At 38.0% G+C, this 12,681-nt stretch overlaps 1 protein-coding gene across 7 annotated transcripts in view; it reads left to right on the top strand.

Annotated features, from left to right (window-relative positions):
* Positions 1-12,681, top strand: part of CRCP (CGRP receptor component) — a 62,010-nt gene that overhangs the window by 37,275 nt on the left and 12,054 nt on the right. For all 7 annotated transcript variants that reach the window (XM_049801749.1, XM_049801750.1, XM_049801748.1 and 4 more), the window contains one exon: positions 1,998-2,092. In XM_049801749.1, the coding sequence (XP_049657706.1) occupies positions 1,998-2,092 (95 nt within the window). The remainder of the gene's footprint in view (positions 1-1,997; positions 2,093-12,681) is intronic.

The following is a 12,681-nucleotide window of genomic DNA, read 5'->3' as shown; positions in this document are numbered from 1 at the left end:
TAACCTGGAGCTATGTTTTGCTGTATGCCTGGTGTTTTAATTGATTTGAAACTGCCAAAAAAAGACTAAACCGGAAAAGAAATTACTCCTATTAAATAATTTTATTACATGACAATATTGTGATTTCATTTCAGTCACTATTGGTGAATAAGAACTTCATTTTATCTGAAAATGTCAGACAGGGCTTACAGAAAGGAGGGTTATCTAACACCCTATTGTGCTTTTAAATATATTTCTCAGTAGTCCAATGAAACTGGTCCTGAAGAATACCGGTGATTCATATTTCATCAGCATTGTATCTGTTAAGTAGGATGAATTACACTGTCTTGTTGAAGTCTGTTTTCCTTTACCTAGCATTTTTAAATAACAGATTTTAATGGAAATACACTGAAAATACATTTGCATATTTTCTTATTTGCCATACTGATCTTGTAATCTGTTTGTTCCCAGTATCTGTTGTTTTCTGCTCTGTGAATACTGGTTCAGCTTTTTTGGCTTCTGACTTTTTAAATATAAATATTCAGTTTAAAGATTTTCTGAGAAAGAAACTTGAGAGAGTATCATACAGAATTTTATGGGTTTTTATTATATTATAGATGATCTGTGCATGTGGTATCCTACCACATGTGTGTCTGTATTTGCAATCCAGCTAGTGCATCATGAGTCAGTTGTATTGATACTTTTAAGCCTTAGGTGTAACTATGCAGTATCAACAGATGAAGATTTTCTTCCTTAATTTAAAGCAAGTATTGACAATACTCTTTTAAACCCTTCAGTTGCTGATGCACACAATGCAGACAATGCAAGGATTTCCTTGACTATTTCACTGATGGTCATTATTTCCAACTCTTCATTTTTGGGTCTAATCCAAGCAACATTCAGGAAGATTCTAAGCTACTTCCAGTGGAAAGAAAAAAAGCAAGCAGATGTCACATCTGCTGCAAAAGTTAGCTGAGGTTGGTAGGTGTTACATGTAAAAAATGGAGCAAAGATAAATTGTCTCAAGTCAGGTATACATTTCTAAGACTACAGTATTCTTGCAGATTTTAATGACAACCCACCTAACCTGCTTCTATGAACTTCAAGAAAGCATTGCCAAATATGCATATAAGGGTGAAAACAACCACAGATTGGAGAGCTTAATGAGTTATTTATGGGCTGGCAGTGAGAGTATCCCTGGCACTGAGCACATGAAAACTTGGCAGAAGGTAACATGGTTTGAAAAATAGTATTCAACTTTTCTGAAGTGTTACTGCTTTTAAAAAACAAAACAACACAACAAAAAATAAACACTACCAAAAAAAAACCCAAACCCCATATCTTGGTACCTTTTTAACCTAGCTTTGAATCTAAATGTTTGTTGGTTTTAAAAGGAAAACTGCATCTGAGTGATGCTATTCAGCACAGCTGTAAGTATGTCTTGATCACAGTCTTAGCATCACCTGAGATTATTTCAAACCAAGAAAGCAAATGTCTTTCACAAACATCATGTGTCTTTTTAGTAGACAGAGCTAAAACTCAGCTCCTTTCCTGTACGCTTCAAATGCGACTTTGGGCTTTGAACACATCAGATAAATGGCTGTCCAAAGCCACAGAGGGGAATAGTCAAAGCTGTAATTCTCACCGGGGTGTGTAATGAGCTGAGTGGGTCATATCTTTATGGAATTAGTTCACTGGGGCTTTCTGGATAAGTACTAATGTAATTTCCGTTACATAAAGTCATAGTTACGTATTGCCTGTTTCTTACTCCCTCAGCAAATACCAGTATAGTGTTACTGAAGACAGAAAAATGTGAGTGATCTGTGTCACCTGTGACAGCACTTCCCACTGTTAAAAAAAAAAAAAAGTAAAAAGCCAAACCCCAAAACCTGAATTGACTTTTCCATTTTTTCTGAGTAGTACTGAGGAGACTTTTCAAAATGGGCTTGTTTCATACACAAGTGGTAAAGCAAATAGTAACTGTGAAATAATGTATCCTTTCTTTCTATCCATTGCAGACACTGAAGTACATTTCAAAAACACCCTGTAGATACCAGAGTCCTGAGACTGTGAGAGATTTCCTTGTAGCAATGAAAGGCCATAAGCTAACCAAGTAAGTAGAAATGTGTCTTTGAATAAAAGTATAAACTCGTGTTGAAAAACTGATCCCTGTGTACACAGTGTGATAATCTGTCTGGTTTTGATCAAGGTATTTTAAGTATTTTCTGCTATTATTTAAATACTCATAGAAACATCTTTTCCTTCACTTGTTAGTGCCTACATGGATGAGTATTTCCTTAAGTGGGCCTGTGTTTACCAATGTATTTCTCAAACAGATACTTGTCAGTATTTTGGTTTTTAGCATGGTTTCACCTGGTCCAAGCACAAAGCAGAGTTCATAAAATGTTTTCTGAGGCAGAAGTTGTAAGTTGTAAATGGGTTTTGAACACAGTAAGAGAACGGAAAAAAAACCCCCAACCCAATCTTGGGTTATTATCAGCCTTATTTTTATGAACTTCCTTAAGCAAAAATGCATTCATACCTAAGAGGCTGTATTGCAGGGAGGTAATAAGTAAATAAAATCCTAATATAGATGGTTGGGAAAGAATATTATTCCGAAGTCAAGTTTTGTGTGAATCTGTGAGCCCCAGCTACGACAGATCATCTCTCAGGGTTATGCTCTGTAACTGGCATTTAGCAACCTTAAGATGTTCATCCTCTTTTTTTGTGCTGTTTGTCCGCTGATATTTATGTCCACTGGGATTTCTGAGATACATATTTCAGTTACCTAAATATTATGTTAATCAACTTTTTGCTCCCCACCCTGCAGTTTTTAAGAAAGCTGAACTTACAGTTCATTCTTCTTATTTCGCCAAGTCCTGCATAGAAAATAAAAGACTTCCTTCACAGTTACAAGAAGACTCAAAGGGCATTTTTCCTCTTTGGCAGTGGTCTGAACGCCTGTTGACAGTGCTTGAAACACGTGATCCTCTCAAACCTCTCTTCAGAATGTGAGTGAAGCCTGCTGTAAATAATCAGACCCAAAAGAAATTGAATCAATTGGCTACTTGCTTGGATAGCTCTAATCAGTCATCTGATTTTTTAAAGCAGAAAACCCAAAGATTTAGTTCTTCCTAAATGACTCCCTCTTCACCACAAAGGAGTAGTTTTATGCTGTATAGACACTGACTGCATTTTTCTTCCCTGCTGGAAGGACTCCCAAGGAGTTCATGCTCTGGGAGGGAGGCTCTTACTAATAATTTGGTTGTGTCACAAAAAGAAATGCGAAGTGAGAGCATCTGGAGAGTGCAGTGCTACAAGGCAAGTTTTTACCCTGTCCAAAGGATAGTAAGTTGAGTAGAAAGCAGATTGTCAGCTATTTTGTTGACTTTCAGTGCCTCCTTTCTACAAACAATTATGCTCACATCCAGTATATCAGCAGCTCTGATCACAGTATTGCTGTCATTGCAGACACAGGGGTGCTAGTACTTGGAAGCTTTGTCATGGGTTTGTAACTTCGCTTGTAGTGCTTTCTTTTGTAGAACGAAAGTTGCCAGTTCAGTATGTCAGTGTTTAGTCCTCCTGTAGCTCATTTTATATAGCAGGATACCAATTTATGTAGTGGGCAAGATATCTTAATCATTTTCTGACACGGAGGTGTTGAAGCATGGAGAAAATATTCTGTTTACTGTAAAGAGCCGATAGTATGGAAATGAGAGTGTCTTAAAATTGGCAGCAAACTAGTTCTTGAGTAAGTAGTGAGCATCCTTTGTTTCTGGTAATGTGAAACAGTCATCCTGTGTGAAGTGAAATAAGCTTGTTCAGTCTGTACATGGCAGCAGTTTAGGAAAGCGCCAGAGGAATACTATATCACAGCAAAAAGCCAGTGCAAATTAGAAAGGCAGAATAGGATTTTCCAGAAGTAACTGAATGAGATAGGTGTAAGAGTCCCATTAAAAGTCAAAGGTGGGTTTTTTTGTTTTAAAGTTCATTTCTAAACGTCTTTCTGGTAGAATTTGACCAGGACCTCAGGATTAACTCTTACAAAAAGGCAGGAGAGCTCTGTTATCACCTTGACTGCATCTGCTCCCCCATATGGGGTCTCCAAGAGTGAAGTACTAAATGATGTTGGGTCATAATGCAGAAAATTCTGGCTACAAAATCTCTCTGTCTCCTGTAGTGCCTGGCTGTTTTGTAGAAGATATACCCGAATATCCACCTTCCCGTGCCAGCTTGTTCTGTGAGCTTGAATATAGCACTGCTGCAAAGGTTGAAATAGTTACAAGGTTTAAATGAGCTTTTTGACTATTCTGTTTTTTATGGATACTAGGAGGTGCCTTTGGTTTTAGGTATCATCCTCTCTGTCCTTTTTCTCTGAATCAGTCTGTAAGATAAGCAAGAAAATTATTCCCAAGTCACTTCCTTCTGCATAATGGCAGAAGGATGAGAGTGAAGAGCCAAGCACTAGTTTAGGTTACAAATTTACCACGTTTTATGGCTTATCAGAACTCAGATTGGACTGTGATACCTTAGTTTCTTGAGCATGCTGTACAACTTCTACTTTGTTAATATATCTGTCATCTGGTAAAGAACTTGCCAGCTCTGCATTTGCCACGTACTTTACAAAATAAGAAACAGAATTGTTTAGTGTGATCCTGGCGGCACTTCTTTCTTCTAATCTTTTCCATTCAGACACTTTAAGCTAGAAGCGTCAAAGCCCATCTGGCAGCCTCTTCACACCAAAACACAGAAAGCATATGGTGTGCAATTACTATATAACGCACTTTATGTTAAAGTGCTTAAAATAGTAATGCCTGCAAGGAAACTTTGAACTACCCTTTGGTTCATAACCAAGATAATTTCAACACTGCTCCGTTGTTAAATAAACGAAAAACTAAAGGAGTTAATCATTTCCATTCTGTGGGATGAAGGTGGTTATTTGTATAAAAGACCTCACTAGAGATTTCATTCCAGTTATCTGGTAGAGAGCTTTCTTCCCCTTTGAGAGAAAAGAACCTGCAATGGTTGCTCTCCAGGACCTTACTTACATGATCCTGCTGTAATGACCTTTTCTCCCACAAAGAATAATGAACTCCAGAGTCTGTCTTTGCTACTTCCTTTCTGGGTGAGGCGTTCAAAGTTGTGCTCTCTTCCTTAATCTCTTAGCTGGTTATATGTTGTCTCTGCTGGTAACAGTTTTCTGAAGGTAGCTGACTTGACTTAAGATATATGTTAGTTGGTGTCTGTCCTCAGTGAGGGCACAGCAAGGTTTTCTGTTTTATCATTGCAAGAGAAATAGAGAATCTGTTTAAAAGGCACAACTGGTCAGAAACACCCCATTGTCTTAAGACTGCTTCCTCTGCCATTTAAACTCCTTGTTATGACTCTGCCTCTAATCAAGGAGGAAACAATTAAGCAGTGTGTTTGTGCTGTTAATTAGACTCAGCAACTTCTTTTCTAATACAAGGACTTGAGGACTTTGAATATAAGAAGGGTTTGCAGCTGTTTCTAAAAACCTGGTGGAGGTAGGTGGTGTAATGACTTGACTTTCCCTGCTCAGCATGTTATTGCAGCAGTCAAGCACTAGGTTGTGCTAGTGTATGCGGGAATTTCAAGGTAGTGAAGAAAGACCAGACACCATCCAGAGAAGCACCAAGAATTGAGGCACATTCATTTAAAGAACAGAGCTTTTAATCAAGTGAATTCTCAATTTTCCTGCCCTCCTTCCACAAACCTGCAATACTAACCATGCAGAATGCATTGCTTGTCAGGCTGTACGTGATGTCCTGAAACATTCTGGCTCCAGTTAGAGAGCGGATAGCATTGTGCTGGCAAATGGTGCGGTTCCTGTAAAATCACCTCAAATCTTTTCTCTCTGTTATTGCTGATATTTGGTACTCAAAATACCAGGTTAACAGACCAGCATATCTCTTCTGCTGACACCCATCCATTTTGTGATGGGTTTTTCTCATTAGTGTTACACACAGAAAAAAACCAATTTTTCCTAAAAGGCAAATTTTAAAAATAAATACTAAGGTGTACAAACAACTTAAACCTTTCAGAGTGATTTCAGATAGCTGCATTGCTAAATGGAGCATATTCAAAAACATCTAAACATATATTTCACTGATATAGTCAGTAAAGTATGGTAAAGGACATTTTTTTCCTGATCAGTTATTTTGATAAAATTGAAACTGTAGAACTGAGATTGTTTGGGGTTTTTTAAATGAAAAGCTCTGAACTGACATTATAGTGAATTTTATTACTACCTTGTTGAGGCCTCAAACTTTGGCTAACGCTACAGTACAGTAAGCCATGTTATACTTGGAAATACAGCATGCCACTAACAGCTAATTTTCCAGTTTTAGTCCCTGGAATGGCTTGGTATTTTGTAAGGTAGTGCAAATGGCATTGCATGAAAAGAATATTTATTGAGCTTGCACCCTGTGATTATGGTTAAATGAAAATTGGCTCTACTTGTATTTCTTCCTGTTACCGATAGCCTATCTTAGCTCTAATTTGGGAACAATCAGATTTCCAATCACTGCATGTTATTACAATTTTTAAAAATTGGATATAAACACTGCCCTTTTTGTCTTTAAATTGACACATTCAAGGAAGTGTTGAGCTGAAAATCAGTAGTACTTTTAGAAAGTATTTTCCCTCATTACTGCCAAAAACTACAACTACAAACCTCTACAATATTAAAGGCTGAATTATTTGCCTGGTAATTTTTGTCTCCTCCAGAGCTTTCAGAGTGAAATTTCAATACCAAAGTCAGGAGGATGGTGCTAGTTTAACAATAGCATCATTTAATAGTCTTTAAAAAGACTATTGTGTTTCCCTCCAAACTGATTGGTAATTAACCCTTTGATCTGTAGCAGTGTTGCTCTATTTTTTGTATTCAGATACCATCATCAGCCCTCAGATTTCACCCTGGACAAATGTACTGACATTGAAGTACAGTAACCCCTGCAGAGAATACAGCCCAGTGTGTTTGCAGAGACCACGCGCAGACTGGTAGTGATTTCACAGACCATGGCTGGGGACTGCTCATCCGTAAGCCAGATCCTGTGATCTTGATTCAGACAACATTTTACATGAGTTGCGGTGGTTGCCTCAAGACCGTAGTATTTTCAGCTAGTAATAAAATACATGGTTATGTATACTGCTGTTATTTTACAGTTTTCCTAGCAACTAAAAACTGTACATTCCTCAGGATAAATTTGCCTCTGCAGAGTCACAGATGTTTTAGGGTTTTTTTAGCTCTGTGTGCTGTATTCTTGGCACTAATGCTGTTCTCTTCTTACTCGTTCCTATAGATCTCTTACTAAAAAAAACAGAAAGTGCATGCATATATATTTACATACAGTCTAGGAGTTCAGTAGCTAAAAAATGGGCAATAGCAAGACACATAATACAAGGTTTTGGTTAAAATATAAGTGCTGCAAAATTTGGCTCAGTGTTGACAGAATATGATACATTTTGTCTTAATTTGCACAATAGTATGTAACTGGTTTTTTGGGTTTTTTTTTTAGAATCTTTGAATTTAGTATGCACTGTAGCAATGTGCTGTCCATTCTGTCTACCCAGATATGCAGTGTGATCTTGAACACAAGACAGTGATTTTATTTTTTTTTTCTTCTAGGAGAAATTTTTTTTTGATTGTGAAGGTTTACACTACTGTAATCCTACATCCTTACCTCCTACGATATACACTTTCCCCTCAAACACAGACCCCAGACCCATTTTCTTCTCCCATAACTGCACACATTTTTGTCTTGCGCAGCCTGAGCTTTATATGTCCCAGAGCCCACTCCACATCATTTTGCCCTCAGCTGGAAATGCTGATCTTGGCTGTAGCTGAGTCTCGGCTACTGCTGGATGTGGCCTCAAGTGGGGAGGGACTGCTCAGCCTAACAGCAGTAATTGCCATTTTGGGATTTCTCACTAGGCAGGTCCTGTAAGAGTCTGCATAATGGACAATTAACTCTGATTAGTGGAATCTTGCTTTTATGTGAGAAGATGGCTTTCAGCTCTTACTCATCTTTTGTATGTATTCTTGTCTTCAACGAGCTTTCATGTTCCAGTGTTACTAAACTCCAGGCAGTCCAGAGAAAATACAAAGACTTACTTTTTAAGCCAATTAAGCTGAAAATATTCTTCACTTTCTGTTTAGATGAATGAGACAGTTATCCCTTTTATTTAATGAGTGTGAATGTAAACATGCATGCTGTAGAAAGTGTAAAGATGGATTCATCTGAGTTGGAAAAAGTTTGTTTTATTTTTCAGATGTAATGGAGCATGAACTAAATTCAGGCTTATCACATCTGTGCCCCTGCAAAATACTGCAGTCAGCCCTGATACTGATGCATGTTCAGGCTTGCAGCGTTTGCCTTCCTTAAAGCTTATTTCTGATGGAATTATGGGTATTCAGGTTCTAATTTGTGTATGTGCTAGCAAGAAATCCCAGGTACACTCTGATACCAAAAATTGATTGTTAGGATCAGTGTTAGAACAAATCAGTGCAGCAGGTAGTGAGCTCCAACTCATACTGCATGCAGTTGGTACGTTGCGTACTGCTGGCGTTGAGGGCCGAGTAATCCAGTTTTCTATTGCAACATTAAATTCCAGAGGCATTTTGTGAGTGTTTGCTTCAAGGGGATGCCAGGAGTGTAGCCTTCTGGTCACTCCCATTTGTTATGAGTAGGAAGATCAGAAATTGCCTGCGGGGAGAAGAGCTGGGACCAAAACGTCAAAAGGGTCCCCAGAGCTGATCTCGGATCATGTACTTGGAGTGCATGTCTGCATTCTGTACAAGCCGCTGGAAGAGCTGCTAATGTGGACCCTCTCGAGTAAGCAGAGGTAACTGTTCATGGCTTGCATACATGCGTGCTTGGTATTTCTTAAATAATCTTAGCAGCTGGGTATTTACTAAACAGAAGAGAAAAGATAAAATGTTACTGTTCTTTATCTCAGGAGGAGCATATCTACCCATGCTAGTAACCAGTGTACCCACACTAGTATCAACGTACTTGCCCAAATGTCTTCAGTTACAGCCAATTATCCCTTTGCCATCTTGCAATATTTTGCCAAAATAACTTACATCTTCATTATCAGAATGTTGTCTAGGCTGATGAGCAAATAACTGGCTAGGTACCAGTTTTCAGATGACAGTTACTTAATAGTTGGTCATTTCTCTGTGTCTTTGGATTAAAACAAATGCATTGCTTAAATCATAATTATATAATGTTAATATGTCTAAAGATTATTATTTTTTAGCATCAATTAGTGTTCATAATTTCTAGAACCCTGTAACACTACATAAGCACCTTCAGATGAAATACGTCATTTATATAGCTTTTGGTATTTTGTACCCTGCTGCTAATTCCTTTTTGATGTCCTGGGTAATTTTTCCAGTAGGGAACTTTGCAGATCAAAAACAGGCATGAAATTTTTCAGATAACACATTTTAATTACTTACTTGCAAATTATCTCTCATTCTTCTGTACCCATTTTGAAAACTGCAAATACTCTGAATGATACCATCTTTGCTGAAGTAATGCTTTTGAGATCCATTTATCCTGACTGTAAAACTTCTATCTATTCGCTAATGAGTTATAGTAATGTTAATGGCTTACAAGCAGAAAGTCTTTGAGAGGTGACCTTTTTTTAGTGTCCTGTATTTCTTGTCTTCAGGAAACATGAACAGTTTCGCTAATTGATTGTTTTAGTCACAATGTACAATTGGTTTTAATCTATTTCTGTTGTTAACCTGCTCTGCCAGTCATCTTTCTATGATGAACATGATGGAGCTCTGCCTGTTTTAATATAGTTCTGGATAAATAAGATTTGCATTCTTTAGCACAGGCATGATATGGCTTTGGTTATTTGAACCTGTTTATTTGGCTCTGAAGTTTTGTCAGCAACAAATTGTAAAGATACTACTTTGAAAAACAAGAATATGAGAAAATTTGTGTTCTTTTGTAAAAGTCAAATAGTATGTTTTATCTGGAGATGTGGTGGAGCTATAGGATTGGATTAGGTTATGTGTTGCTGCAAAAGTGAAGGAAGACTTGTTTGAAAAGGCTCTGATCTTGGAAGTGGCATGTGAGTGTACAGTGCAGTGAGAAACTTTTATGAAGTATGAATTCATTAAATAGTGAACATAAGTCTCTCTTTTTAAGTAGGGCTTTGGGAGGAGGGGGTAGTGTTTTACAAGTAGATATCCTCATAGCTCTCCAGTGAGAGCTGAAAATGTTCTCTCTGTTTTAGATGTCTGGAAACTGAGGCACAGGCACGTGCTTGGCCAGGGACCATAAAGCAAATAACATTGAAAGCCAGGACCAGAGTGCCAGCTTCTGCACCTCCATCAAGTGCTCCAGGCACTGAACCAGGCAGTTTCCTAGCTCGTGAGGAAAAAGCACTAAATCTGTCATATATTCATTCAGATGAATTGGCCAGATTTTTGTACACTGAAGATGTTACTTAATATTATTCACCCTGCTCTGTTAGGACTTTTGCTGTTATGGCAAAAAATGCAAAGGTGAGGTTCTTCTCTCATTTATTCGTTAAATGACCTGCTCTCAATTTTAATTTTGGTCTAAAGGATTTCAGTATTTGCCTCCTGTCAATATTAAGGTTTTATTTCTCTCCTTTCATTACTTATGACAGTAGTAAATGGCAGCAGTTATAAATACCTTATCTTTTTGACAACAAAGCAGCCAACAGTGGTGCTCTTGGTTCAGTGTTAAATTCAGCCATGCTTTTACAGCTGCCAAATAGATATAAGTGATTAGCATGGGAAAACAAAGGATGTGTATTCACCACTTCCCACCAATGGAAACATACTTGGCTTTCATCCTTGAGTCTCCAAAACAAAGCAATCTAATAAATCTGGCTAACCAAGCTATTTCTGATTCCTTTGTGTTGTCTGTAAAATCACAGTATTCAGAATTTAAGACCAAACCCTGTGCTGCCAAGGGGTTGTTAACAGGAGGGGGAGGAAAAATGTAAACAGTTACTCTGCTGGAGGGAAGAGGGAACGTAGTCACTACAGTGGGAATCGCCTTTAAATACCGATTTGTACCATAATTGACACAAAGGACCTTCTCCCCAGCATCCTCCTGTATTTTTGCAGCCTGGATGTGCCTTACACTACATGAATGCAAGGACAGATCCGTGTTGGGGCACTACAAAATCTCCAAGAGGAAGGAGGAGGTCTGGCCAGGGGTATGACCACACGATCCTTTTCAGGATTATTCAGTGGAGCCTTCAGAGAATACAGCAACGTCTGCTGCAGTGTACTGTCTCAAGGGCCTTTCCTTTTCTCCTCGGAGACCACATCTCTTCCCCATTCTTACACCTCCAAAACCCAATGCCTTTAAAGCAGTCACTGCTTGATCATTCCCCTTCGGTCTTACTGTCTGTAAAATGGGAATAGTGGTCCTTACTACTTTATACAAGACACACAAATAAGTGTGGGCAGGCTTGAGGAACTAATTTGATAATTGGTGTTTCTTAGAAAACACTTTAGGAACTTATTTAGGCACTTTTTTTTTTTTTTTTTTTTTTGAGGAGTGGGTTGATGGCCCTGCTTGGAAGGGCAAATGCTGATGTGCAGGTAGAAATATCTTCCTGTTCTTCAGCAAAAATAATCTTTTAGCTGTGAAATCTGAAACTGATGTGAAATCTGCCACACTTGCTGGCATTTATCCAAATGCCAAATGTCCCTTTATTGCAGGCTTTTTCTGAAGACTGCGAAAAATCTTCTGATGTGGTTCTGTAGAACTAGAAAAGAAGTTTAAAAGGATAGGGTGGTACCCAAAATGTTAGAGCTCATTTTTTAAACAGACATTTTGAACAGTTCTGTGGTTGAGTAAAAAGGAGTTGTTTGGGGTTTTTTTTCTCCTTTATAAAGTCCTAATTCCTTATCCCCTTTTCCAATTTTGAAACTTAGAGAGGAAAAAAATAGGTACATTTGTAAAGTAAATGTAATTCAAGATGTTGAATTTTTAATGGTAAATGAATATATAGGAGGATTTCTTGGAGCTTTCTGTTGTGAATTGTTAATATTTCACGAATGCTGCATTTTAAAATTGCAAGCTTTACTTTTGAAGTTGAAAGTCATGGTTAGAATTATTTTCCAGCATTTTAAAAAAAGGATGGCAGAATGGCTCAGGGACTAGGTGGAACAATTAAAAACTTTTCTTTTTTAGGATTTTGGTTTTGTCACCAGCAGGCTGGGTCTAAAAATAACAGTGTGTAATTTCTTTGAAGCTGTTTTCAGTTCTTTAGGACTGTGAATACACATCAGTAAACCCCCTGGTATAATAAAACTTCATGTTTGGTATCAGCAAAGCTGTTGTCTTTACTGAGCCACAGTCTCCCGTAGTCCTATTCCCATCACTAAGTCACTTGCAATCATGGACCTTTTAGCTGAAGAGGGTCTGTTAGATCATCCAATCTGTGGTAATACAGGATTTTTCCTTCAGGAGACATCAGCCAGGAAAATTTTATGCTAGTGCTGCTCATTTGGCATGTTGAGTGGATAAATAAAGGGTCTTATTCTGTTTGGGTGTCAGCTGCCTTAGGTGTTAAATTCAGTCTCTTGACACATATACACGTGTGCATGTACACACCAGAGCAGTTCATTGCCTGTCAAAGGCTTCTCCTGAGAAGTGTAAGCACCTTGGTCTTTGA

This window comes from Accipiter gentilis, chromosome 6 (assembly GCF_929443795.1).
Source record: "Accipiter gentilis chromosome 6, bAccGen1.1, whole genome shotgun sequence".
NCBI lineage: Eukaryota > Metazoa > Chordata > Aves > Accipitriformes > Accipitridae > Astur > Astur gentilis.
The sequence above is the reverse complement of the archived record's forward strand: the minus strand, read 5'-3'. Positions and strand labels throughout refer to the sequence as shown.